Here is a 26464-nt window from a genome sequence, read left to right on the forward strand (position 1 = left end):
TCTTGGCCCAGCCTCCCATGGCTTCTCTCTGCTCCACCCAGGTGGGGCAGACTCCAGCTCGCCATGAGACCCCATCCTCCCCAGTCCTCAGGGTCACTGTGCGGCATCCGGCTTCACAAGCAAGACTCCTGTGTATGTGCACATGTGCGTGCATACGTGCACACGTGTGTACGCACATGTGTGGACATGTGTGTGCACGCATGCGTTTCTGTGCATGCGTTTCTGTGCATGTGTGCACAGGTGTGTATGCACGTATTCACGTGTGCATGTGCGTGCATATGTGTGCATGTGTCTGCGTGTGCGCATGTGGGTGTGCATGCACGCACATGTATGTGTATGCACGTGTGCACCCATGCACGTCTGTGCCTGTGTCTCTGTGGGCATGTCTGCGCATATGTGTGTGTGTGTGCATGTGTGTGTGTTCACACATGCACGTGTATCTGAGGACTGTGGCTTTCACTGGGGTCAGGGGGCAGGCCACACCCACCTCACACCTGCCATCCAGGGCCCTCTTCACTGGCCACCACACTCTAAGACTAGGATCTGACCCAATCTGTCTCTGCTCGTTGCCCCTCCTCCCCCAACCCCTGGGGGACCCCCTTTCCAATCCTCCCTGCTTGTCCAGGCTCCGCCTGGGTTGAGGCTCAGGTGCAAAGCCTTCCCAGGGGACACAGCCCAACCGGCCATTCCCTTCTCTGGACGCCCGCCTGCCCGCCTAGTCACCGTGCCGCTAACCCCCGGTGAAGTGCACACTCGCATAGACCCCACCTGGGGCCTCGCAGAGCACTTTCCCCACGGCCGCCTTCTGCAGGGCCCTGGGTGCTGGCGAGACTGAGCTCTGGGCACTGCCTTCCCCGTGGGTCCTGGTGGCCAAAACCCCCACCACCGACATCACCAGGGGTGAGAGAACGCCAGAGGCAAGCCCAGCTGTGCGGCGATGCTGAAACAGCACAGAGCTCCTCGTGCCTGGACGTGTGGCCCCTCCCGGAGGCGGGTCAGCACAGAGGTCGCTTCTGACCTCTGCTACGGACGGTCCTCAGCGCCCTCAGGGAGCCGTGAGGGCCTCGGTGGAGGAGCCATCCCGGAGCCCAGGAAGCGCTGGCCCGTGAACAGCCGTCTCCCCTGCCCACGGGAGTCAGTGCTTTGCTGCGGAGCAGTTCCAGGTGACACAGTGGTTTCCCGCGAATCCCACGCAGTTCCATCTTACATGCAGCCAGCGGTTCGCCACCCCGGTGTTGTCCAAATGCCTTGCTTCACTCAGATTTCACCCGTTTTCTGCTCGTGTCCCTTGGGTATCCCGGGACCTGTCCAGGATGCCAGGCGACATGGTCTTCGTGCCCCCACAGGCCCCCAGGGCTGTGACTGCTTCTCTCTGTCCAGCACCTCATGACCTGGGCAGTTTTGAGAAGTTCCGTGTGGGTGTCTGGCAGACTGCCCCTCAGGGAGGATTTGCCAGGTGTGTTCTCATGACCAGACGAGGTCACAGGTTTGGGGGGAAGAGCCCGGAGGGGAGGAGCCCTCCCCTCGTCGTCAGGGGTGCTGCCATCCATGTGACCTGGTGCTGAGATTGACCTTGACCCCACGGCCAAGGTCGTGCTGGCCCAGGATTCTGCACGTCTGGCTCCTCTCCGCCCCCAACTCTGTGCTCTTTGCAGGGAAACTGCCCGGCACAGCCCCCTCCTGGCGGCAGGGAGGAGGGCACCCCTCCTGGAGGGCAGAGGGTCCCCGTGAATCACTGGGGTCCCTTCTGCCGGGAGCTGGTCTCTTCGCCCCATTGGTTGATCACCGGTCATGCTTTACATGGCTGTGGACCATGGACGTTTGTACTCTACTTTCCAAGCCAGCACCATGCCCTTCGTTCTGCTGCTCAGCTGTCCACACTCAGCCTCGGGAGCGCCCCCACCTGGCTCCATGGATCTTCTCAAGGTGACCAGAGGCGAGGCCAGCCCCCAGCCCCTGCAGGGCTCCCACGGGACACCACGATGCAGGCAGGTTCCACCTGCCCAGCCTGCTGCCTCAGGCCACCTGGGCCGACCACGGCCACCAGGCGGATGGCCCCAGAAGCGGGTGAGATGAAGAGGTGCCGACAAGCACCACCAGTGGGTGGGCAAGGGGGCTCCGATGAGAGGCTCCGCCTCTGCAGCCCCTCCTCGCCCCCTCACACTGCGGGCGAGGGGTTCACGGGTCACTGCCCCTCCTGCCCAGCAGCATGGTCCTGCCAGCATCACCTCTCTCTGCACTCAACTGCTGGGTGCTCCTTAACAGGTGAGAGGTCGGGCTTAAACCTCACACTGTCCCCGGAAATACACCAGGGACTGAAATTTATACTAAAGTGCAAATGGCTGCCACGGGCACCTAAGCTGCACACAGGTCTTGTCAGGAGAGTGGTCCTGGGTGCCAGGACATGGTGGGGAGGTGTGTCTGTGAATGGAGGGGTGAGGTGGGAATGGAGGGGCATGTGGCCAGGTCAGGGCAAGCGCTGGTCCCTCCTGGGTGAGCCCTCAACCTGTAGCATCGTCCAGAGGGAAAATCTCCAGCTGAGCAGCCAAGGAAGCTGAGCTGCTGGGAGGAGCGGCCAGGGAAGGCTTTCCTAGAATGCAAGTGGACACCAGGCCCCATGACCAGCTGAGAGGAAGGCAGGTGGCCCTTGGCATGGCTCGCCACAGAGCGCCCACAGGCTGTGATGCACCAGACCCCGTAGGCCTTGGGGAGGAGCGGTCCCACAGCCTGCAGGTGGACGCACCTGGTGAGTGAGGGCCTGCCTCTGGGCCCAGCCCAGCAAGCTGTCCCTGCACCTCTGTCTCCTCAGGGGGGAGTCTGGGAAGGGGGCTGGGGCTCCTGAGGTCACAGGCGGCCCTGGAAGTCAGCAGCAGGCAGACCCGGGGGTGCCAGGCAGGCACCCTCCACATCCTGCACAAGAGAGGAGGGTCGGGGCTTTGCCCGATTCCTGGACAAAGAGAACTGGGGGAAAGAGCAGGCAGAAGGGAAGCAGGGTGGCCCACCGTGGAGCCAGTGCCCACCTGGAGCACACCGTGACCCCTCCCTGACCTCAGGGTGCCCTTGGAGGGGCCGTGATACAGTTTCTGAGCCATGCTTTGGTGGAGAGCTGAAGGGCAGTCCCCGGGGCCGCCTGGACGGATGTGGACAAAGCTGTTTCCCGGGCGGTCAGCCCAGCTCCCAGGGTGGGGCAGCTTGCCTGGCCTTGCCTCTGGGCCATACCTCTGCCAGGGACCCAAAGCAGGGCCACGTCGGGCAGGAGGAAAGCTGTGTGCTCAGCTTTCTGACCTTCGAGACAAGAAGAAGGGGCACCGGCGTGGGTGACCTGCGGGGCTGCGTCTAAACGTCAAGCTCCCTCCAGTTTGCAGTGAGTCTTCTGTCCGCTTCTGGGTGAGGCCACATCCCAGCCACATGGCACCCTTGTCCACATGGATGCACGTAAGCCACGCTGCTCTCCTGCTCACAAGATCTGGGGCTTTGCTCCTTCTCAGAAAAGCCAGGACGTCCAAAATAGTCTGGGAGCTGCGGGGCCAGGTCCACAGAGAGGAGGGGAAAGCACCCCACTGACCAGGGGGCTCTCTTCTCAGTTAGACTAACGGGGTCTCTCAGATGGGTGATGACAATGCATGTGAGAACCATCCAAATTCCAAGGAGCCGGGATGGGTGACCATCAGTGATGCATTAATCCCGCTGGGCTGGCCTCTCCTGGTCCCTCAGGGTCAGAAGGTTCTCCTGAAACATTCTGCACTCGGCAGCCATGAAGAACAGGGACCCTAACTCACTCCAGGGGAACCAACAGACCCACCGCTGCTTCTCTTGTGCTCTGGGGGATCTTTCCGGGGTGTATCAGTCAGTTAGGGCTGCGTAACAAAGCACGTCGGTTGCCTGGCTCACATAGCAGACACTCGTTTCTCCCGGAATGGAGGCTGAAAGTCCCAGATCAAGGTCTGGCCAGGCTGTGTCTCAGGTGCAGCCTCTCTCATCGGCAGAAGACACTGCTCTGGCCTCACACGGCCTTTCCTCTGAGCACACGCAGACAGACTGTCTGTTCCGCCTCCAAAAAGGCCACCCACCCCATCGGATTAGGGCCCCACCTTAATGACTTCACGCAACCCTAATACTCTCCTAAAGACGCTTTTTCCAAACGCAGGCTCACGGGGGCTCAGGACATCAGCAGATGAATCTGAGGGCACAATGCAGTCCATGACCCAGGAACTGGCCCTTCTCCTGGGCTGATTCACACACATGTGCCTGGGCATGGGTGGGGCAGACGGGCAGGTCTGAGCCCTGGGAAGAGCTGCAGCCACGCGGGGTGCCCGGCCACCATGAAATGAAGCCGCAGACACCTCCTGATGACTGTGGCAAGCAGTCCCCCATGCCCGCCGAGCCGAGAGGGAGATAACATGGGGTGACTGAGGTAAAGGCTTTGGAGCCAGCCCAAGGTGGGCGTTGGGTAGGTCCTAGAACCCTCTTCCCACCTTGCTGCTCGCTTTTCTGACACAAGCAGCTGCCTCCTGGGAACACGGACACATCGACAGAGCTGGACACACAAGACACACAGCGGGGAGCACGGGCATGAGACGGGGGCTTGGGGTGGCCATGCGGCAGCAGACACAGGGCAGCAAGACAGGACGCACTGCGGGTGGCCCGGGGCACAGCCCGCAGCCTCGCGCGCCTTACCTCGGAAGTACGGGATGTAATGATGTCTGAACACGGAAGAAGGGCTTGGGTGTTGGGACAGGGACAGGCAGCTACTGGTACCGACGCTCGCAGTACCAGCTGCGGGCGACAGAGAGCAAGTCAGAGTCAGCCCGCCCGGCCACACGGCCGCAGAAGAGCCCCAGGCCCCGCTCTGCCGTCTCGACCCAAGAACACACACCTTTCTGAGGCACCTCGAGGGGCTGAGCCGCCAAGCCCACTCGGGGCACCTCTGCTCCGGGCTCGGAGGGAGGAAGGCCTGCCCGCTGGGGTCAAGGTGCCCAGGCCTGCTGCAGGCCTGCTGGGTGGGAGCAGCTGGCCCCCTGGGTCTTGTCCACTGCCCCACGAAGGGGCTTTCTTGGGATCCGGGACCCAGGCGGAGGGCAGTTAGCCAGACTGGGGAGGGGTCAGTCGCCGGACAGGCACCAGGCCTCACCCAGGAGAAAGTCAGGCCTTGACCCTGGGGTGGCCATCCGGCCAGGCACCAGCTGGCCAGCCCAGGTGACTCAAATACAGCGGTCAGGGGTCAGCAGAGGGGTCCTCAGAGAGGCTGACGGCCCTTCTCCCTGACCTACCCACCTGCCTGGCCAGTCAACCCCTCATTCCCTCACTTGCTAATTCACTCTCTCACTCACCCACCCACCCACTCACTCACTTACTCATCTATTCATTCATTCCCCCACTCATTCATTCATCCACCACTCATTCATTCATTCCCCCACTCATTCATTCATTCCCCCACTCATTCATTCATTCCCCCACTCATTCGGTCATTCCCCCACTCATTCATTCATTCACCACTCATCATTCATTCACCACTCATTCATTCATTCCCCCACTCATTCATTCATTCACCACTCATTCATTCCCCCACTCATTCATTCGTTCACTCATTCATTCATTGCCCCACTCATTCATCCATTCACCCACTCATTCATTCATTCACCACTCATCATTCATTCACCACTCATTCAGTCATTCCCCCACTCATTCATTCATTCCCCCACTCATTCATTCATTCCCCCAATCATTTGCTTATTCACTCATTCATTCATTCCCCCACTCATTCATTCATTCCCTCACTCACCCACCTACTCATTCATTCCCTGAGTCAGTCACGCATCTCTCACCACTCACTCACTCATTCACTCACTCACCCACTTTCCAAACTTCTGTCGAGCAGGACGTACCAGGCACATGGCAGGGAGGTAATGAACATAACTTTGCCAATGAATGGAGCTTTGATTTTTCCACAAGCTCTGCAAAACTCAAGAGCTGAGTTCATGGAGGTGAGAATGGAGCCATGCAGCAGCTGGCCGAGGAGGAGGTGCTTGGAAAAATCCCTCAGAAAAGCAGCCTCTGTGTGGAGTCCCTGTGACTCGGACACACTGAGGCAGCTCAGAGTTTTAAGAGGGAAGGGAAAGCAATACACAGCTGGGCGCCAGGCAGGGGATGAGGCCGGGGCGGGGGAGAGAGGACCCTCCTCAGGCTTGTCCCCACGGCTGTCTTTGGGGCCACTGACCCAGAAACAGGGGAAGCGTGCATGCGTATGCTGATGCCAGTTTTTGCCCGCTGATTTCGCCTTCACAGTGCAAACCTTCCAAGAATTCCGGGAGCTCGGAACTCAGTGACTCCTGCACTTTGTGTGGTTTTTCATTCCTGACACTAACACGTGAGCTGGGTTCTACGTGCCCAGCACTGCCTTGCGTGTTTCCCAGGATGGCTCCTCTAATCAACGGGGTAACCTGCCGCCTCTGCACTTCACCTCCTCACCCAGACCGCAGAGGGCCTTTTGTTTCTGCCACTAAAAGCACAGCCCTCCATCTCCCAGCCCGTCCTTTTTCCAGCTGTGCAAAGTACGAGACAGACCCCTCAGGAAAAGCAACAAGAAGCACAGGTTCAGGGGGGTGAAAGGAGCTGTGGGGGCGAGGCCAAGTACCTGGACGGCTATAGTGCTGGGGAGACCGCGAGGTTGGGGTGTAACGGCCGAGGCTGACCGAGCCGGTGGAGCTGGGGCTGGAGGTCCGGCATTGCTTGTAGGAGCGGTCGTCCTGCTCCCCCTGGGAGGAAGACAGCCCGGTGAACGCTGAGCCGGGAGCACCACCCACCTTATCCCACCCTTCCGCCCTCCACGCCCCTTCCACACGCCTGACCCAGGAGGCTGACTCAACGTGGCCTCGGGATGGAGTCCTCGAACCTGCACCCGCCAGGACACTTCTGAAGAGCCGGGCGGGGCGCTGGCCTTGGTGCTGACGCTCCCTTCGGCCTGAGCATCCTTTAGCAGCTATCAGCTGCTGGAGGGCGGGATCATACCCATCCCTTCCCAGCACCTCCTTGAGGCTGGGCTCCAAGGGTGGGTAAAGGCACCTGGCTCCCCTCACTCCCCATCTTGCCCAATCCTTGGCCCCCAAGAGTCCTTGGGAGACACTTTGAGACCCAAGGAGATTCTGTATTCTACCAGCCTCAACAGGGGCTCTCCAAGTGTGGGAGGTGAGAAGGCCCTGAGCCGGGGCCCAGAAGCTCAGCTGAGTCAGACCCACGGTCACCAACAACACAGACTCCGCTCAAGCAGGACGGGCACTCTCTAGAGCGGTCAGAGCAGGTGGCGTGAGATGGCGTGGCACCGTGGGTGGGGAGTGGAGCAGACCACCAGACCACCGCAACTCAGCACCCTGGCCAGAGTCATGATGTGGCCTGGCGTCCTGCTGTGGGTGGGCCCCACTCCTTTGCCCACCAGGCCGGCATGGGGATGAGGACTGGGAGGTCTGGGTCTGGCACTCACGGCTCCCACGCCCTTCCCAGCTTAACTCCCGCCTCCCAGGGCTCCTCTTCAGCTAAGCCCGCATGAGCCACTGTCCCTAAACCTTGCCTGCGTGCCCACCTCCACGCTCTGCTCAGGCCGCCCTCATGCTGGGAGTGCACTTGTCAGGGCCTCCCCACTCCCCGCGCTTAACACTGACCTCCTGGCCCGCCACCACCCCACTCCCCACCGCTGGCGACGGGCACTCTGTCTCCTCTGGGGCTGCCACATTCCAGCTGTCTCGTCTCCATCCCCGGGCATTCTCTGCACAGCCCCACTGAGCAGCTTATATTTTACAGGTGTCTTGTCGCCTCACCTGCCCTGTCCCTGGGGCTCGCGACCACACACGCACGGGCCACTCGGTGCTAGCTGCCCACCCACAGGCATCTGTTGTCACCTTCCTGTGCCCAGGATCTGATACCTCTGGAGTCTAATTGGCAGCCATCTATGTCATGGGTTAATTTTGAGAAACAGACATGAAGGGTGGGCCGCTAATTATAAACGCTATTTGATACAGAAACGCTTTCAGCACGTTCACCCTCAAGGCTCCAAGGATATTCCCACAATCCTGCTCAGAGGCGGATGAGGTGGCCCCTGCTACCCCAGCCCCTGGACCTGTTCCTCCTCTAAAGGAAGCCGTGGACCAGACCGCAGGACGCCTGTGTCCCAGGTGCCCACATCGCCAGACTGGCAGACGCACAGGGAAGCATGCGGATGAGACACCATTATAAAAATAACCAGCGCCGAGGAGGGCACCCCAGCCTCAGAGGGCCATGGCCTGATGCCAGGGCCAGAGGCCACAGCGAAGGGCCCGGGAGGCCCTCCTGGGGGAGCCTCGGGCGGTCATCTTTATAATCTAGGCAGCGGAGCGATGAGCAGATTGGCGGGCTGGGGGCTGGTTACCTCAGGCGGCGTTGGCGAGAGCAGCTGAGGGGACTGTGGATACAACACAGGGGACCCCGTTAGGCCCAGCACCAGGGGTTCATGAGGGGAGGGGCCCACACCCGGCCCAGGCACATCCACCCCAGGGACCCTCCTCCTGACGGGAAGGGACTCCTCCCTACTAGATCCCACACGGGTTCCAAAGCCTTCTCTTTGGAGACCTACCATCAGTGGACCCCGAGAAAGAGGCCCCCAGGACGGAGCTCTGTGCGGATGAGCGTGGACCTGTCTCCTGGCTGGCCTGCCCTGCCCCGCCACCCTCCCGTGAAGACACATTTCCAGTAGGAGGACTGTTGGTTCAGGGCATCGGGGTCACCACCCCGTGAGCCCACAGGTCTTCTTCAGGAAAGATAAAGGAGCCGGGAGAAAGGAAGGGTGATTCGGAGCCTCGGGGTCTGGGGAGAGGACCAGAGTGAGGGGCTGGGGGCCATCGGGGCCCTGGGGAGCGGTTGCCAGCCAGGCACCTCCCGCTAGAACAAGCGCACCTTCCACCATGTGTATATGGGTCTGTATATGGGCCATCCACCACCTGTATACAGGCTCAGGGAGGCAGCAAGTAGCAGAAGGGGCTCTGGAAACTGAGCTTCCAGGCCAGAAAGCTCACCTGTCTCCCCCACACCTGGACAGCTAGGAAGATGCTTTGGAGAGTTTCCTAGGAGGAGGTCTGAGTGACTGGGGGCTCTTTCTTGTACCATCCCCGCCCTTAGAATGGGAAGGGGGAACTTGTACCCCAATCTGCCCATTTCACAGATGGGGAGACTGAGGCTCAGAGAAGCTGGCAGAGCTCTGTGCTTCTGGCCCACTGCTCTTCCCCCTGCGAGCTTTCCACCCTGGGATGAGCGGCTATAAGGCTGCAGGTCTAGAGAAGCAGGAGAAGCTGTCCAGCCCTAGGCCATGTCTGCCCAGCTCAGTGCCCCAAACCCCGTTCTGGGGCTTCCCGGGCCCCCCTTCATCATCTACTCACATAAAGGGCCCCCTCAGAGCCCGCCTCCGAGCAGGTCCCCTGGTTGGTGCATGGTGGGGCCTGCAGAGATGAGAGGTCCCCGGAGACGGAGGAGGGTCGGGACCGCAGCACCTCGCTCTGGGCAATGGTAGTAGCAGGCACGGAGGCCGCAGTGACCAGAATCGGCCACCCAGGCCCACGCCCTAGCTCTGCCCCGAGCCCCACGGTCCTGGGGCCAGCACATCCCCCCTCGGTCTCCTCTTTGCAGAGCGCTGCGCCATGAGCGGTGGGCAGCTCCAAGCCCGGGGTCAGGGCAGAGTGAAAGCGGGTCTGAGCGTGGGTGGCAACTGTGGCCGCAGCAACCATGGCGGGAGTGGCGCTGGGCAGCTGCTGCGGCGTACGGTGAGTGCACTCCGGGAGGACCCCGCCCCACCTTCACATCCCGCAGCAGCGCCTGCCAAGCTGGGTTCGCCTGCATGACCCCCATCGAGCCTGGAGACCCCGGAGCCTCGGCCACACCTCGGGGAACTCAGTTACGGCCAGGGCTGAGCTCTGCCCCCCGAGGGGCCGCCCGGGCCAGGCCACCGCATGTAACTGGCCCATGGACACGGCCGGCAACTGACAAAATGCTCCTCCCCTCCAGCTCTGCTCCCAGGGTCACACCCGAGTCTCAAAAAGCCAAACCCAGCAGCAAGTTCCAGGTTAAATGAGAGGTGCAGCCGGGAGGCCTAGACAAGGGCACCGCCCGAGGGACAGAAGGGAGGAGTCAACTGCGGTCCCACCAGGGGTCAGACCAGCTCGAGGCGCTCACGGGACAGGGAAGCGTGTGAGCAGGGAGCGGGGCCAAGAGCGGGCTGGATAAGGGAACCCGGTCCATTCCCCAGGCATGAGCATCAGCCCAACTGAAGACAAGGACGAGACGCTCGCTTTGCCCCTGGCACTTTCCTGATCATCCTCGAGCTTCCTGCTCCCTGCCCCCCACTCCAAGAGGGCCTCCCCGTCCAGAATCACGGGGCGGTTTGGGGCAAGAGCACTCTGGGGACTCTCTAAAGAGGAGGCGCAGGCTGTCTGAGGGGGTAAAGGAGGTTGAGGCCGCCAAGGCGACCCGCTGCGGGGGCCCCGTACCTCGCTGTAGCTCTGCCGGTCCCCCACCGAGTGGCTGACATAGGGCGAGTAGGAGATCATGTCGGGGCGGTCGATGTTGTAGATGGCCTTGCTCTTAGGGAGGGCGGCCAGGTCTCTGTAGTCCAGGATCTCATCACCCAGCTTGGCCTGAGAGAGGGCAGGAGGGGCCACGAGGGCTGGTCAGACCCACACCCGGGGCCGCGTGGCCCAGCAGGCGTGGGAAGAGGCAAGTCTGAGCGAAGCGGTCGGAGGGGCAAAGGCAAGGGGGCGGGGAAGCCTCCTGGCCCTACAGACAGTGAGAACGCAGCCTGCGGCCTAAACACACGCACACAGCTATGCCTGCATACACACAGACACACGTGTGCACAAACAGATACACGTGAGGGCGCAGCAAACACATACATGCACACACACACGCACGCATGCAAACACACGCTTGGACGATACACGCGAGGGCGCAGCAAACACATACATACACACACACACGCACGCATGCAAACACACGCTTGGACGCAGACACACACACGGACACGCACGGACACACACACTGCGCGTGCCGGCACAGAAAACTCATCGCTCGGTCGTGTGCGGCTCTCTGCTGCACAGTCCACGGAACTCTCCAGGCCAGAACACTGGAGTGGGTCGCCGTTCCCTTCTCCAGGGGATCTTCCCGGCCCAGGGATTGAACCGGGGTCTCCCGCATTGCAGGCGGACTCGCTACCAGCTGAGCCACCAGGGAAGCCCGAGAACACTGGAATGGGTTGCCGTTCCCGTCTCCAGGGGATCTTCCCGGCCCAGGGATCGAACCGGGGTCTCCCGCATAGCAGGCGGACTCGCTACCAGCTGAGCCACCAGGGAAGCCCGAGAACACTGGAATGGGTTGCCGTTCCCGTCTCCAGGGGATCTTCCCGGCCCAGGGATTGAACTGGGGTCTCCCGCATAGCAGGCGGACTCGCGACCAGCTGAGCCACCAGGGAAGCCCGAGAACACTGGAATGGGTTGCCGTTCCCGTCTCCAGGGGACCCTCCCGGCCCAGGGATTGAACCGGGGTCTCCCGCATTGCAGGCGGATTCTTTACCAGCTGAGCCACCAGGGAACGTGCACGCGTGTACGAACGCACACATGGACGCATCTCACAAACGCTCGCCCGTAACAGACCTGCATGCGTGCGAACAGACACACATGTGCTCACATAAAGCACACACGTGCATAAAGGACACACACGCGTGCATTTAAACGCCTGCTCAATGTATGCACAGATGAAAACGCCCAGCTCACGCATGCAGGCCTGCACATGTAATACACGTGTGCACACAGAGAATGTGCCCGCCCACAGCTATGGAGGGGGACGCGGACACACCCACAACTCCACCCACTCACACTCACCAGCACAACTCGCACACACTAACTGCACACACCCAAACCAGTACTCATGAACACACCTGCATACCCAGCCACTCGTACACACGCTCAGGGCTTTGGAGCACTCCCTACACACAGCCAATGGCCTGACATGTGACAGGTGACAGCCAGCGGGCGTGTGACTTCACGGAGGTCACCACAGAGGTCACCACAGAGGTTCTCACTCGTGGCGATGCACCTGGAACCGTCGCATCTACTCAGCTGAGGTCCACGGGAGGGCTCACTGTCATGACTGGGCTCAGTCTGCCCCACTGCCCACCAGCCCCTCCTCCTGGCTCTGGGGGCTGCCTGGGGGCACGCGACCAGACAGGCCTGGGAGCTGAGCTCCACGAGACTTGGCTCTCACAAGGGCTGAGGTTCACACCCAAACACCGGTCTCAGCCCCGGTGTTCCCATGGCACACACACCCCCCCCCGGCAAGTGCGCATGGAACGTTTACAGCTTGCGATCCCCACAGAAGAAGGGACGTGCAGCCCCAGCGCGCTCCCAGCACCGCCCAGTCCCTGGTGGAGTGGACACCCAGGCTCCTGTCCCTCCTGGAGCGGACACGCCAGTCACCTCCTTTCCCCCGTGTCCCCTCTGAGGGTTAGTCTCAGCCTGGCCTTGCCAGTCATGGGCAGAGCTGGCCAGTCGGGCTGCCCCCATTAGCCCAGCTTGACCCCACAAACCTCTCGAGAACCCTCATCTCGACCTCAGCCTCCCTCAGGGACCCCCGGTCCAGTCAACGCAGCCCCTGCCCGCCTCTCTGCCCCGCTCCCAGCCCCAGGCAGCTTTGGTCAAGGTCCTCACGGCCCGAGTCCAGATCTAACCTCTGCCTCTGGGTGTGGGGGTGGCCGCGGGGAGAGGCGTCCTGCCAGCAATTCTTCCAACAAACCCCAGCAGCAGCATGAGCTCTGTGCTCCACCCCAGACAGCAGTGGGCCAAGCCCACGACCGGGCACACACAGGACCTCCACTCCACAAGGGAAGAAGCGGAGCCCAGAGAGGTCAGGTGACGTGCGCAGTCCCACAGCCAGGGAGCACAGCAGGCGGTGTGCGTGCAGAGCTGCTCGCACGGCAGCTCTCCTCTCTGCCCGGGCCACGTCCCTCGAGCTCCAGGGCCCCCTTCGCCCTCCAGCTCACATCCCCCGGCAGCCCTCCCGGGGCAGGTGACACGGCCCTCACTGCCGTCTCCGATGTCTGGAGGCAGATGTCTCCAGTCTGTCTGCTGTACGATCTCTCCCCTTCGTGCCCTCGTGAGCCAGGCTCAGCCCCGACACCCCAGCTTTCCCACTTCCTCCCAGGTCTGGCAGCTCTAGCCCACCTCCTCCAGGAAGCCTTCCCTGACCACCCAACTCCTAGGCTCCCGGGAGGCATTGGGTACCACATGCCGTTTGTGACATAGGTTGAGAGAGTGAACACCTGATGTCTCAGACTCTGGTGATTCCCTTCAGAACCCTGGGCAGCACTCGCAAGACCTGAGTTCAAACCCTGAGTGTGCCATTTGTCATGACGATGACCCCTGATCAGCGTTCCTGAGCTGCTCCTCTCTGTTCTGGGGAAATTGGAACTGAGGCCCCTGGAGGTCCAGCCTTGTGTATCCGCTCATCGGAGCCCCTCACTTTCTGGCCCAGGAAACCAGCCACACCCAGCTCCTTACTGCTTCCTCACGTCCAGAGCCTGAGGGCTCCACCACGTAGATCCCTCCCTCCAACACGCCCTCCCCAGAACTCTTTGCCCGGCTCATGGTCTGGTCCTTCCAGAGTCAGCAGAGGCCTCTCCTCCAGGAAGCCTTTCCTCTTTCTCTCTCCCATCTGGGTTGGATGTTTTCCTCTTTTGAGTAAAGGTGCTGATCTTTGCTGGTGCATCAGTGTCCCCTCCCCGCAAGGCTAGTGGCTTGTGGACCCAGGACTCTGCTTCACCATGGAGCCTCTCCCTCTAACTCCACGATTGACATGACACGGTCCTCAGGGCAAGCATGCCGCACTGAACTAAAATCAATCGAGCACTCGCCAAAGCCAGGTGGACTCTCTGGGTCTTCGTCTCCCCCTGAAAATGGGAATGCCACCTGGGCCTCGCCATCTGCTGGATTTCTGAACATCCACACGGCTTGACCTAAAGGGCGATGCTGCCATGGGGCTGGGGGAGGCTGTGCCCACCCACTCTGCTCCTCTGCCCTGCTATGATCACAGTGCTCAGCTGCCCACTGGCTTGTTCAGCCCCAAACGCATGGTCAGTGAGGCCCACCTGGCCCTGGGTCAGCCCCTGACTGCAGGAATCAGAGAGAGCGCTTGACAATGCCATCAACATGAGCCAGGCTCAAAAAGAGGCCCCCAACCCTCAACCCCCAGCCAGGTGGCTAAGTGCTCCCGGCTCCTCACAGCCACACCAGCCAGCGGGGCTCACACATCCATTTCCGAGCATCCAGGTCCTGGGGTGGTTGCCGTGACAACGGGCTATGCCCTCCCATTGGCGGAAGGCCACTGGGCTGTGTGCGTCTGTGAGTGTTTCCCCCCCGCTTTCTCCTCCCTACACTGTATCCAGCACGCGTGTGTGCTAAGTCACTCAGCCGTGTCCAGCTCTCTGCAACCCTGTGGACGGTAGCCCACCAGGCTCCTCTGTCCGTGGGATTCTCCGGGCGAGAATGCTGGAGTGGGTGGTCACGCCCTCCTCCAGGGGATCTTCCTGATCCAGGGATCGAACCCACATCTCTTACGTCTCCCGAACTGGCAGATGGATTCTTTACCACTGACGCCACCTGGGAAGCCCCTAGGATGTGGCCATATGCGACGTTACAGCTGTAACATAATCCTGCCAATAATACAGTGCACTCCGCCACTCACTGCCTTACTGGCTGGGGAAGAGAGGGTGCAAAACAATATCGCCCCCGTGACTTCGCTTCGTGAAAAAGGAAGAAAGAGAATACACGCGCACGGAGAGAAAGAGACCAAAAGCGTGTACTTCAACACATAAACGTGGGCTACTCTGGCTGGGAGGACTATAAATGGCATTCATGTTTGTCTCTATACCAATCACTGTTCTTCCCTAATAAATGTGGGTTACTTCTGTAATACAGAAAAAAGCAGTGAAAAGATAACTTTTTAAAAAACCCACCATTTATTGAGCTTCCCTGGTGGCTCAGATGGTAAAGAATCTGCCTGCAATGCAGGTGACTCGGGTTCAGTCCCTGCGTCGGGAAGACCCCCTGGAGGAGGAAATGGCAACCCACTCCAGTATTCTTGCCTGGAGAATCCCATGGACAAAAGAGCCTGGCGGGCGACAGTCCACGGGGTCGCAAAGAGTCGGACACGACTGAATTACACACACACACTGTGCCCAGGTTTTATCCTGTAAACATGCTAGCATGAATGAGGCACGACCTCTGCCTGCCAGGCACGCACAGCCCATGGGGAAGAGGCTAGCCCCAGCGCACGATGAATTCCGCCCCATTCCTGCACACGCGGACCTCAAGGGGGAAGCGATCTCTTCCTGAATGGGGGAAGGAGGAGGGCGGGGAGGCTGCATTTAACGACAGCAGGTGCTGCGGGAGGGGGTGGCCGGCGCCCTTTAAAGCTCACTGGGCCGGGGCGTGGATCGAGGCCCCTGCCCTGAGGTCCTGAGTGTGCCCAGCACCGAGCAGAGTCAGGACCACAGGAGGGTGGGAGCAGACACCAGCGGGAGCGGGAAGACGAGCAGGAGCGAGCCCGAGGAGGCGTGCTCGACCGGACTCCTGTCTCCTCGGTGGAGGAAAGGCAGGGACGCACCGCTGACCGGAGCCGACACCAGCCCTGACCTGGGAGGGACGGCGGCGGGGCGGGGGGCGGGGGTCCAGGCCGGGCGCCGGCCACGTGTTGGAAATGCCCGGGTGTCCTTGGATGGCAGCTCCCTGACTCAGAGGCTGGGACAGACTGGCTCCTGCCCCTCTCTGAGCTGCGTCTGAAAAGTGGGGTGCCGAGAGCTGGAGGCGGCAGCAGGCGTGGGCCTTGTTACCTGGTACTCAAGGCACCTCGGCTGTGTCAGCTGAGAGCAGGTGTTTCAGACTCAGGAGTCTGGGTTCAATGAGCCCTCTTGAGGCCTTCTGTTTTAAACCCTGGTGCATGGGTATTAGCCAAGCAAGAAGCCTGTCTCAGCTGGGACGGTGTGACCAGGTAGAATCCACTTCGGCTGAAGGCACGCCCAGATGGTGGGGACCTTCTCGGCCCACCATCACCCTCAGCAAACTCCTGTTGCCCAAGGGTAGGGACGTCAGGGGACCTGGCCTAGGGGGCATGGCCGTGGCTGTGCTGAAAACAGCCTGGTGAAGAAGGCTTTCAGCCCTGAGCAACGGGCTTTCCTGAGCAGAACCCAAGCTTTGGGGTGAGAAGACCTAGTCTCAAAGCTAGCTCTACTGCTTCCTACTGTGAGATCTTTAAAGTAACAGGGACTGCGGAGACCAACGTCCTTGCTGACGCCACTGTTTTACGTCAGCACTGTACTCAAGTCCCTTCAGTTCAGTTCAGTCGCTCAGTCATGTCCGACTCTGCGACCCCGTGAATCGCAGCACACCAGGCCTCCCTGTCCATCACCAACTCCTGGAGTTCACTCAAACTCATGTCCGTCAAGTCAGTGATGCCATCCAGCCATTCTATCCTCTGCCGTCCCCTTCTCCTCCTGCCCCCAATCCCTCCCAGCATGAGGGTCTTTTCCAACAAGTCAACTCTTTGCATGAAGTGGCCAAAGTACTGGAGTTTCAGCTTCAACGTCAGTCCTTCCAGTGAACACCCAGGACTGATCTCCTTTAGAATGGACTGGTTGGAAAGCCCCTTACAAACAGCAACTTGTTCAAAACATAATCATGGTTAACCGGTCCATCCTAAAATATTCATCCTAATGAATATTCATTAGAAAGACTGATGCTGAAGCTCCAATACTTTGGCCACCTCATGCAAAGAGCTGACTCATTGGAAAAGACCCTGATGCTGGAAAGATTGAAGGCAGGGGGAGGAGGGGATGGCAGGATGAGCTGGTTGGATGGCATCGCCAACTCGATGACGTGAGTTTGAGCAAATCCCGGGAGATGGTGAGGGAGAGGGAAGCCTGGTGGGCTACAGTCCACGAGGTCACAAAGAGTCAGACTGAACGACAGCAACGAGCAGTCACTAACAGCAGCTGCCACCTGTGGACAGGGCCACACTCAATGTGCCACGAACACGATCTCGTTCAAATGGTAACAGTTGCTACCACTGGTCCTGATGATGATGGCATTTGGGGTGGATCGCGTCCTCCTTCTTTTTCCATGGAATCGCTAACCCCCAGCACTACAGAATATGTATTTGGTGATAGTGACCTTTAAAGGGGTGGTTAAAGTGAACTGAGGTCAGCAGGGTGGGGGCCCCTGAGCCAGCACCCTGGGGGTCCTCCTGTGACGAGGAGGTCAGGACAGACGTGCACAGAGGGACGACCACGTGAGGACATGCAGAGAAGACGGCCATCCACACGCCCAGGAGACGGGCCTTGCAGGGAACCGACTCTCCCGACACTGTGACTCGGACTCCCAGGCTGCGGGACGGTGAGAAGGTACGTCTCTGTGGTTGAGCCCCCCTGGTTTGGGCACTCGGTACGGCAGCCCCACAGACAAGCACCGATGTCACAACAGTAACTCCAGTGAGCGCTTCCTGGGGCCCCGCTCTGGGCTCAGGGCTGTGCCCAGGGCCTCCCACTCAGGCCCTCCGTGGCCCTGGGCAGCAGGTGCTGTGGTCCCGCAGGTATGGGTGAGCTCCCAGAGGCTCAGAGAGGCTAACGCCTTGCCCGAGGGCACACAGCTGGCCTGGTGACATCAGGCCGTCTTTCTGAACCTCTGAGTCTGCAGCTGCCTAGGGTCATCCGGCTATTCACTCTACAGACTACAACCTGGGCTCTTATCATTAGGGCAGGAACGGCCCTGTGTCCAACCAGAGTGAGAGTTCCGGGGGCTGAAAAGAAGTGTCGAGAGGAGGGAATCCAATCTCCATTGTGTTAGAGAAAGACCAGGCTCTGGCCGTGAGTGGGGGGAATGGGGGAGGAGACTCGTCCTGGCCGACCAGCCTGCAGGGGTGAAGCCGGGCCGACCAGCCTGCAGTCCAGGGCTCACCCCACTTTCCCGTTCCCTCCCCGCAGCACAGGCTCTTTAGACTAGCAAACCAGCAAGTAATTATAACAGTCACCTTCTGTTTCTAAAGCCACCACCCAGAGGTAATTGCTGTCAATAATTAGTTAAAATGTGCTCAATTGTGTTTAGACTTGTATGTGCACAGACACACAGACACACACACCCACACACGCAATATCCATACCCGTACACACATGGACACACACACACGCATGTAGACACACGCACACACATATCCATCCATACATGTGCGCACACACATGCCTACATACACGCACACACTCAAATACACACAATACACATGCATGCACACGAACACACACACACATAAATGAGAACGGGATCACGGAACGCACGTCATCCTTCACATGCTCCTTCGCAAGACACGTCAGGAACTTTCCACACCCACAGGCACGGGTCTGCACCGTGGCTGGCGAGCGCTGTGTGTCCAGGCGAGTCCTGGCTGCGGGGTGCAGGCAGGTGTCCTCACCGGCACCGCTGTAAACCACGGCCGTGAGCACACCTCTCTGCGTGCCGGACGCCACATTCCGGGGCAGCCTCGGTCACACAACACATCCACGCTGGAGGCCCCGAGTCAGCCTCAGAGCCTGTGCCAATCTCTCCCGCGGCCCCACGCCCCGTGCCCCCCGAGGGCACACTCAGCAAGGACCCCGGGCCCCTGGTCTCCTCCCCCCTCCACAGAGAATCCGACTTACATAAATCACGCGGCTCGGAGACCCTGAGGTGCTGGAAGCAGGTACAGAAATGATGCTCTCTGAGGAAGTCCTGGTTTCCTAGGAGACGAGGAGACAGGGAGAGGCTGAAGCGCGCTCTGTCGACGCAGAGAACCTTCCGGAGGCAACCATAGCAAGCAGAGCGCCAGCAGAAACGCTGGAGCTCACGAGACCCTTTCTATGGGCAGGTGGAAAAATAAACACGCAGGCTTGGATGAACGACAAGGAAGCTGCAACCGGGAGACACAGCGGGTGACCCTGGCCGCCAGCAAAGGGGCCGTGTGCTCCCAGGGCAGGATGGGCTCGCTCCGCGACCACGAAGCTTCCCCGTCGCTGAAATGATCTTTCTATTTGGAGGGTGAGAGCAAGCGATGATGCGTTTTCAGGGATTCTGCACGCCCCGCCGGCAAAGGCAGGATCGAGGCGCTCGGAGAGCGGATTCTCCGAGTCGATTCCGGGGGGCGCGCGGCAGCACCTCCAGCCCCGCCTCTGTTGGCCGCCGTCTGGCCGTCCCGTCTGGGACCTGCTCCTCGCGTGCGGCTGGGGACCATCCCCCAGCCCTCCTCGCTCATCTCTGACCATGACGTCCGCACCCCGGAGGTGACAGACCCCACAACCGTCCGTCTCCTCTGCTCTGCTGGGTCAGGCCCTCCACCACCGTGACGACCCTGTGTTCCTCCAGCTCCCGTCCCCCTCTCTGCACCCGAGTCCATCCCCACCTGCTGGGCGTGACCTGGCAGCTCCTGGACTCTCCTGGTCTAGCCCTCTGGCTGGCCGGGACCACCCAGCCTCCTAGCTTTCCAGTCCCCCTACTCGCCTCATCCGAATGAAACCCGTCTCCACGAACGGGCTCCTGCTTCCCGCCCCCCACTCATGGCTCCTCTCGTGTTCTGTATTTTCATTTGGCCAGGCCACAGGGTTTGCGTGCCTCCTGCAGTGGAAGTGTGGAGTCCTAACCACAGAAGGCCAGGGAAGTCCAACTCCTCTCGTTTTCTAAGCAGGTCCCCCCCTCACCCATGAAGTCCTGTCCAGACCCTCACAGTGGTCCACACCTCCCGCCAGGAGGCTGGGAGGGGCCGTATCTCGAACTGAACCGCTCCCCTCCAAAGCTCATGGGTTGAAGCCCACACCCCAGGACCCCAGAACGTGATTGTGTTTGGAGACGTAATCAGGTTTAAATGGAGTCTTCAGGACAGGCCTGGATCTGACTGTCTTCCTCATGAAAAGAGGAGGCTAGGGCACAGACGGGTGACAGGTGAGACACAGGGAGGCGAGGCCGCCCACACGCCCGGAGGCGAGGCCGCGTGAGGAGCCAAGTCTGCCGGCGGGCCCTGGAACTGCAGCCTCCAGAGCTGAGAGGACAGTTCCGTTCGCTGTTTAAGCGCATCTGGTGTGGCTAACACCTGGAGAAGACTCTTGAGAGTCCCTTGGACTGCAAGGAGATCCAACCAGTCCATCCTAAAGGAAATCAGTCCTGAGTGTTCATTGGAAGGACTGATGCTGAAGCTGAAACTCCAATACTTTGGCCACCTGATGTGAAGAGCCAACTCATTGGAAAAGACCCTGATGCTGGGAAAGATTGAAGGCGGGAGGAGAAGGGGACGACAGAGGATGAGATGGTTGGATGGCATCACTGACTCGATGGACGTGAGTTTGAGCAAGCTCTGGGCACTAGGGAAAGACAGGGAAGCCTGGGGTGTGGCAGTCCACGGGGTTGAAAAGAGTCGGACATGACTGAACAACAAAGACGCCTGCCATGGAGCGCGCCCTCCTCCCCTCCGGGGAGATGACCCCCAGCGCCTCCTACACTCAGCGCGACACCAGCGGGGACGGGACGACACCAGGACCGGACGAGAGCCCGACAGGCGGCGGCAGGGGCAAACCTGACAGGCGTAGGGGGTGGCGCCCGGGCAAGCCTGGTGGGAAACCTGGGTCTGCATCTGGAAAGGAAAGAGAAGGGCAGGGCATGAAGCTCCGCGGAATCGCCACGATCGGTCACTCGCCAGCCGGTCCAGCCGCCTCCTTACCCCAGGCATCACCCTGGCATCCTCTGTGAGGCCCCACGGCCCGGCTGCACACAGGGGATGGGGCATCAACTCAGGAATCTGCCTGTCCCCTCGGACCACGGGCTCGCAAAGGTCGGCAAGAGGCTGGGGTCCCTCGAGAAGCTCAGCCCGACCCCTGAGGCTCGGCCACCCCCAGGAAGACACACATCACGTGCTGCGGTTTCAAGGGAGACACGCCGTGCAAGGCGGGAAACACAGAGTCTGTGTTTTACCGCTGTCCCGGTGGCCAGGTGGCCCATTTTGCTAGGCAAAAATGCTATGCCTGTGAGTTTGACACATCTGAGAAAAACCTTTGACGCTCAGCTTCCTTCTCTGTGAAATGGAAAAGCCTGCCTGGAAGGCTCTTTCCGTTGCTGAGGACTCAGACGCGCAGCCTGCTAAGGACTTGGCTCTGGTGAGTCACCCTTGCTTTTATCTCAGTTCAGTTGATTCCAGCTCACGACAGGAAGTTCCTTCATCATAAAGCCGGCCAACACTGGGTGTTTCAGAAGACAGTGCCCTGAGCTGAGAGCAACAGCAGAGGGCCTCGAGGGGCGCTCCCTGGCATTGTCAGGGCGGCACCGTGGTTACTGACTCCATGACCCCAGTGGTAGAGGGCTTGGGCTGTTTGCACGGCAGCAAGAGGGTCCAGCTTTCTCCTGCACGTTTCAGGGTCCCGAGCAGGCAGCTGAGCAGCTACACGGTGACCCCCGTCTCTGTACCCCGGTTCCCAGCCCAGGAAAAGCGAGGGCGGGGAGAGGAGCAGCACCCCCACCCCCGCAATGTCCTCCGGGTCAGGGAGCCCAGATGGAAGGGGGCTGAGTCCAGGCGGTTTCCCCCAGAATCAGGAGACCTGGGCTGTCTCTCACCTTCTCTCTACCCTGCCTCCAACTAGCCCAAAGGAGCCTCACAATCAAACCCAGCACCCAGCTGCGTTCTCCAGGGTGCTGTTCACACCCGCCCAAGGCCAGGCAGTCGTCCAGCCCTGTCCACCCAGCCCAGCCCCAGGAAGCGCCGTCCCACAACAGGGTCGAGGGGTGCCTGGCTCTTATTAAGGTCAGACACAAGCTACTTGTACACACAGAGGGAGGTCAGTGCCCGCTCGTCTCCACGTTAAAGCCGAGGGCCTGAGGCTCCAAGCGGGCTGGTGGTTGGCCCAAGGCCACAGAGGTTCCAACAGCGGGTCTGGCTCTCCCACCCCGGCGGCCGCTGCGAATGCCGCTAGAACAGCCTCGCTCGGGATCAGTCTCTCCGTCCTTGTGTTCGGGCCCCCGGGGCAGCTTCACCAAGCCTGGCTTCTCTCTGGCCCCACGGTCAGTGCAGGGGCTCTGGCTTCCTCCTCTGGGTGCCCCCTCCCAGCCCCGCAGTAAGCAGCCAGGACCTCCGTGCGCCCCCAGGGTAGGCGTGCCCACAGACAGCCGCAGCCTGGGGGAGACCAGCCCTCCCATCCAGGCTCCCTCTGGTCCCACCGGGGCAGGAGCCGCCAGGCTGGCCCTGTCCCGACCACCTTCTCCATGCACCAAGGCCTCTCCAGCTACTCAGCAGACACAGGGCCGCCCTTTTCCACGGCTCCGAAATCCTCCTTCGATCCCTGCCTGTTCACAGTTCCTCAGACTCGGACCCCACACCCAGAGCAGGGCCAGCCCCTGTGACCCACCCTTCCGCACACCTGCCAAGCCCTGGCTCCAGGAAGCCAGGCTCTCCCTCAACCCTGCCCGCCAGGCCCATCCAGCCAGCCCTGTCCCTCCCTGCCTGGCAGGCAAGCGTCCTGCACCCTGGAGCTGGCCCATGCGTCTATCCCCGGCCAGACGCTGCAGGGTAGGGACCCTCATTCACCTCTGTGTTCCTGGTGCCCAGCCTGGGACGCACAGCAGGTGCTCGGGGACCGTGTGTTGAACGACGGTACGATCCGACGCCCAACGAGGCACTGGGGATGGGCTGTTAGGACCACAGCCTTCCACGGGACCCCCCCAGGCACCCTCGGCAGACGCGCATCCTTGTCCTGAGGGGCAGCCCTCCCCCCGGGGGGGCACAGAGTCAGGGATCTTCCAGGAGTGAGGAAGGGCTGTTCTCCCTCTCCTGGCTCGCTCGCAGGGACCCCGGAGCTGGCCTCGGGGGCTGGACAGCGGTCCTGGAACCCACTGGGCCTGGCATGCCTAGTTAGCTGACTGCTGAGCACCCCTCCAGATGGGCAACTTAGCTCTCATCTGGGTTGCCAGGTTACAGCAGAGCCACCTCTGCCCAGAGGCTGGACTCAGAGAGTGATGCCACCTCTGCAGTATTGCCTGGGCTGACGGCCGCCGAGCCGACCCTGCCAGGCTGACTCAGAGCTGACCAGGTCCGGCAGGTTCATGCTCGTTAGCTGGCTCCCACTCACCGCACGCTACAGAAAAACACGGCTCTCTCCTGCCGCGCAGGCCAGGGGCGGTCAGCTGGCTGGGAGAGCTGTCTCCACGGGCCCGAGTGACTGGGAAAGTCATCTATGCCCTCCCTGTCCACCCGCTGCTCTGCGCACCGACTGCCCCATCCACCCACTGCCCTGTCCACTTGTTGCCTGGCCTGCCCAGCATTTAGTCTCATTTTTCAGGCGAGACGGAAGAGGCTCTGAGGGGCAGGGGTGGGGAGGGTGAATCAAGGGACACGCAGGGCATGACCAGGGCCTGGATCCTGTCACCGGATATGAGGGACAGCTGTCCCCAGGCTGCTGGCCTCTGCCCTCAATGTTCCCGAAGCATCTGTGGAGACGAGCTCCGGAAGCCAACTCTGCGGCCATGATCGGCCCCCGAGACAATGGTCCTTCTTTCTGCCCTGACCTGCTAGCCTCCAGCGCCCAGAGGGCCTCCTTCCGGCTGGGCCAGTGGCCCACGGTCATCCAGGGCGGGGGCTCCAGGCTGAGAGCAGACACGCCTGCCACCTCCAGGCCCGCTGGGTTCCCTGCAGGCCCTGAGGCCAGCTCAACAGTCGGTCCAGCATCCAGGGTTGGCGCTGGTCCCCCTGACCTGGTTAGAGGAGGCGCAGGGCACGGAGGACCCTGGGCACTTTGTCCTCCTCCATGGAGCCCTCCCGCCCTGGCCCAAGGCCACCTTCCCCAGGCCCTCACGCCATGCCGGGTATAGTGGGATGGTCCCCATGGCCCTCGGACGCGACCTGCAGGTAAGGCCCCTGCTCCTCCGAACAGCAGCAGCTGCGGGCCAGGACTTGTGACAGTCACCTTGGCGCCCCAGACTGAGAACCAGGCTTGGCCCAGCCAGACCCTCGCTGAAGGTGTGCTGAATGAGACTCGTGAAGGGGTGGAGCCATGGAAAGCAGAGGCTTCCAGACCCACTGAAATCAACTGCTAGAGGAAAAGGGAGGCTTTCCCTCTGCTGACTTCTTTCAGAACGGGCTTGGCGAGCGTCTGTTGAACTGCTGGGTCCCACCCTCCCTGAGGGGCCCACACGAGGAGGAGGGGCCCCTCCACCAGCCGGAGACCCATCCCGTCTCCTAGGACAACGTTCATGAGGGTGGATCTGCGAACCAGCCCCTACGCCGCAAATTCCCAGCCCTGAGCACCACCGCCTCTGCTGGGTCAGGGGACGGTTTCCGCTCGGGCCCCACCCACTCCCCACGGCTGAGGCATCCCTGGACCCCCTCACTCCCACAGTGGAAGTGTCACTAAAGGACTCAATGAGCAGAGCCAGCATCCCCAGCAAACAGCAGAGTGCCCCCAACAGCAGAGCTCTGCTCCTATCGTTCCGGGCCTGAGTTCCTTGGGGCAGTGGTCTCCTTCTGATGCACGCAGGTGCCGGAGACCCTCGGGGGGGCACTGAGAATCACCCCCACTAGAGCAGTCTGCCTCCCACGCTCGTCCTGGGGCCCTGCCTCACTCTCCAGCCTCCACTCCACTCAGACCCTCCCCACCCCCACCCAGGGATCCCCCCCCCCTCGCCGCCCCGCGCCCCTGCTATGGGGCATTTGAGTCACCAGGGTCTTCAAGGGCCCATCTGCCCAGTGGCTCACCCGTAGCCTGTTTGGCGACTTTCAAAGTCTTGGCGAGGCCTGGGCGCCCTGCATGGGGGCGGGCGTGGGAGACCAGGGGTCGCTGAAACGAGGGCAGGAGTTCTGTGGGTCACACAGGACTCACCCCCCAGGGGTGGGGACGGGTGCACTCGCTCCTGGGGTCTTCAGGGTGTGGATCCCAGTGGAGGTCGTGCAGGGGTGGGGGTGGTCCCTGACAGAGCAAAGCTGGCTGCCACACCTCCCCTTGAGGGGACTGGAGGGCTGGTGCCCTGAGCTGCAGTTCGCCCAGATTCACTTCCTCCCTTCATCCCGCAAACACTTCTCTGTCATCTGCCAGGGCTTGGGTCGGGGCCAGGGGGTTCAGGATGGAGGCGCCTGCAGCCTGGTGAGGAGGCTCTGGGGGAAGAGGATGTGAGCAGAGGCGTCTGTGGGTTTCAGGGGACGACATTCTAGGCAGATCTGAGAGCCCACAGGATGAGTTTGCTGGGAGGCAGGGTGCCAGGCATGAGAGGGCAGCCCCGGTGGGAGGATCGTGTTTCTGCAGGTGTGGGCGGAGCACCCCTGCCCTGCTGACCGCCCCAGCGAAAGGGAGCTTGCCTATCCTGCCCTGGGGCCTCTGCCTGAGCCCCCAGCCCTTCCTGGGACCCCCACCCTTCTTCAGGGTTCTGCTCCCACTCAATTCCTCTGGAGGACCCCCTCCATGTCCCCACCGTCACCATCTTCATGAAAGTTGGTCCTTCCCCTGCTCTCCGGCCCTGCCAGCTTGTTGCATCACTTGCTTGTCGGGGCACTGATTTCTGTCTCTCTTGGGGACACCAGCCCAGGAGGCCCCGGGGCGGGCTAGCCCCCTCCCTCACATGGCACCTCCGGCCGGGCACCCCAGCAGGGCCTCTGCGGGATGAGGAGTCTCCCCCGGCCCAGAGGGGAGGGCTGGCATGGCCTAGACACAGGTCCTGCCCCGCTTCTGGAAGGTGATCAGCGTCACACCTGGTTGGAGATCTCTGTTCAGGGGGAGGGTGCTCACCACACCCCTAAGGTCTCAGGGTGGGGCAAGCCACGCCAGAAAGACCAGCCCTGAGATGCTGGCGGTCCTGGGTGATGTCACCAGGAGAGTGAAAGCAACCACATGGCAATCAATCAACAGGCCAGTCAACCGACTAACGGAGCCCCGGTAAGATCTCCGGCCACGGGGCTTCCGTGGTTGGTAACACCTGGTGTGTGCCAGCACTGGGAGGTGCGGAATCTGGACTCCACCAGGCAAAGACGGTGGCAGCCTGGGTCCAGACCTCCCCCCGGGACCCTGCCTCACGCTGGGCTGAGTCCACTCCACCCTCTTAACCGGGCTGCGACACTTTTCACTGAGTCCTTCTTTCTTGTTTTTGAACCTGAGGGCAGCTGGGGAGACGCTGAGAAGCAGCTGTTGGCGTCAGAGGCATGGACGTTCTTGGGGACTCAGGAGAGGTGCTAACTTTTCAGTGGTCCCTGAACTTTCGCAGCCATCGGCATCCACTGAACAAAGGAGGGCCAGGGCGGGGAGCCCCCGGGCCGGCCAGCAGCTGGTCTGCTCTTTCCACCTGGACACTCGCGGGCCTCAGGCCACCTGCCCCATGGCCCATTAGGACTAACCACTGAGCCGTCTCAACTGTGTGATGTA

General features: G+C 61.2%; 1 protein-coding gene across 4 annotated transcripts in view; it reads right to left on the bottom strand.

Annotated features, from left to right (window-relative positions):
• Positions 1 to 26464, bottom strand: part of ABLIM2 (actin binding LIM protein family member 2) — a 137250-nt gene that overhangs the window by 51159 nt on the left and 59627 nt on the right. For 2 of the 4 annotated variants that reach the window (XR_009601182.1, XM_060417696.1), the window contains exons 9-14: positions 20650 to 20706; positions 18749 to 18826; positions 10506 to 10652; positions 8399 to 8431; positions 6635 to 6755; positions 4678 to 4776 (exon numbers count right to left, since the gene is read on the bottom strand). Coding sequence is in view for 3 of the 4 variants with exons in the window: in XM_060417696.1 (XP_060273679.1) it covers positions 4678 to 4776; positions 6635 to 6755; positions 8399 to 8431; positions 10506 to 10652; positions 18749 to 18826; positions 20650 to 20706 (535 nt within the window). In the remaining variant the exon portion in view is untranslated. The remainder of the gene's footprint in view (positions 1 to 4677; positions 4777 to 6634; positions 6756 to 8398; positions 8432 to 10505; positions 10653 to 18748; positions 18827 to 20649; positions 20707 to 26464) is intronic. The other 2 variants (XM_027971246.3, XM_027971263.3) reach the window with 2 other exon arrangements.

The sequence above is a fragment of the Ovis aries genome, chromosome 6, assembly GCF_016772045.2.
Source record: "Ovis aries strain OAR_USU_Benz2616 breed Rambouillet chromosome 6, ARS-UI_Ramb_v3.0, whole genome shotgun sequence".
In the NCBI taxonomy this organism is placed as follows: Eukaryota; Metazoa; Chordata; class Mammalia; order Artiodactyla; family Bovidae; genus Ovis; species Ovis aries.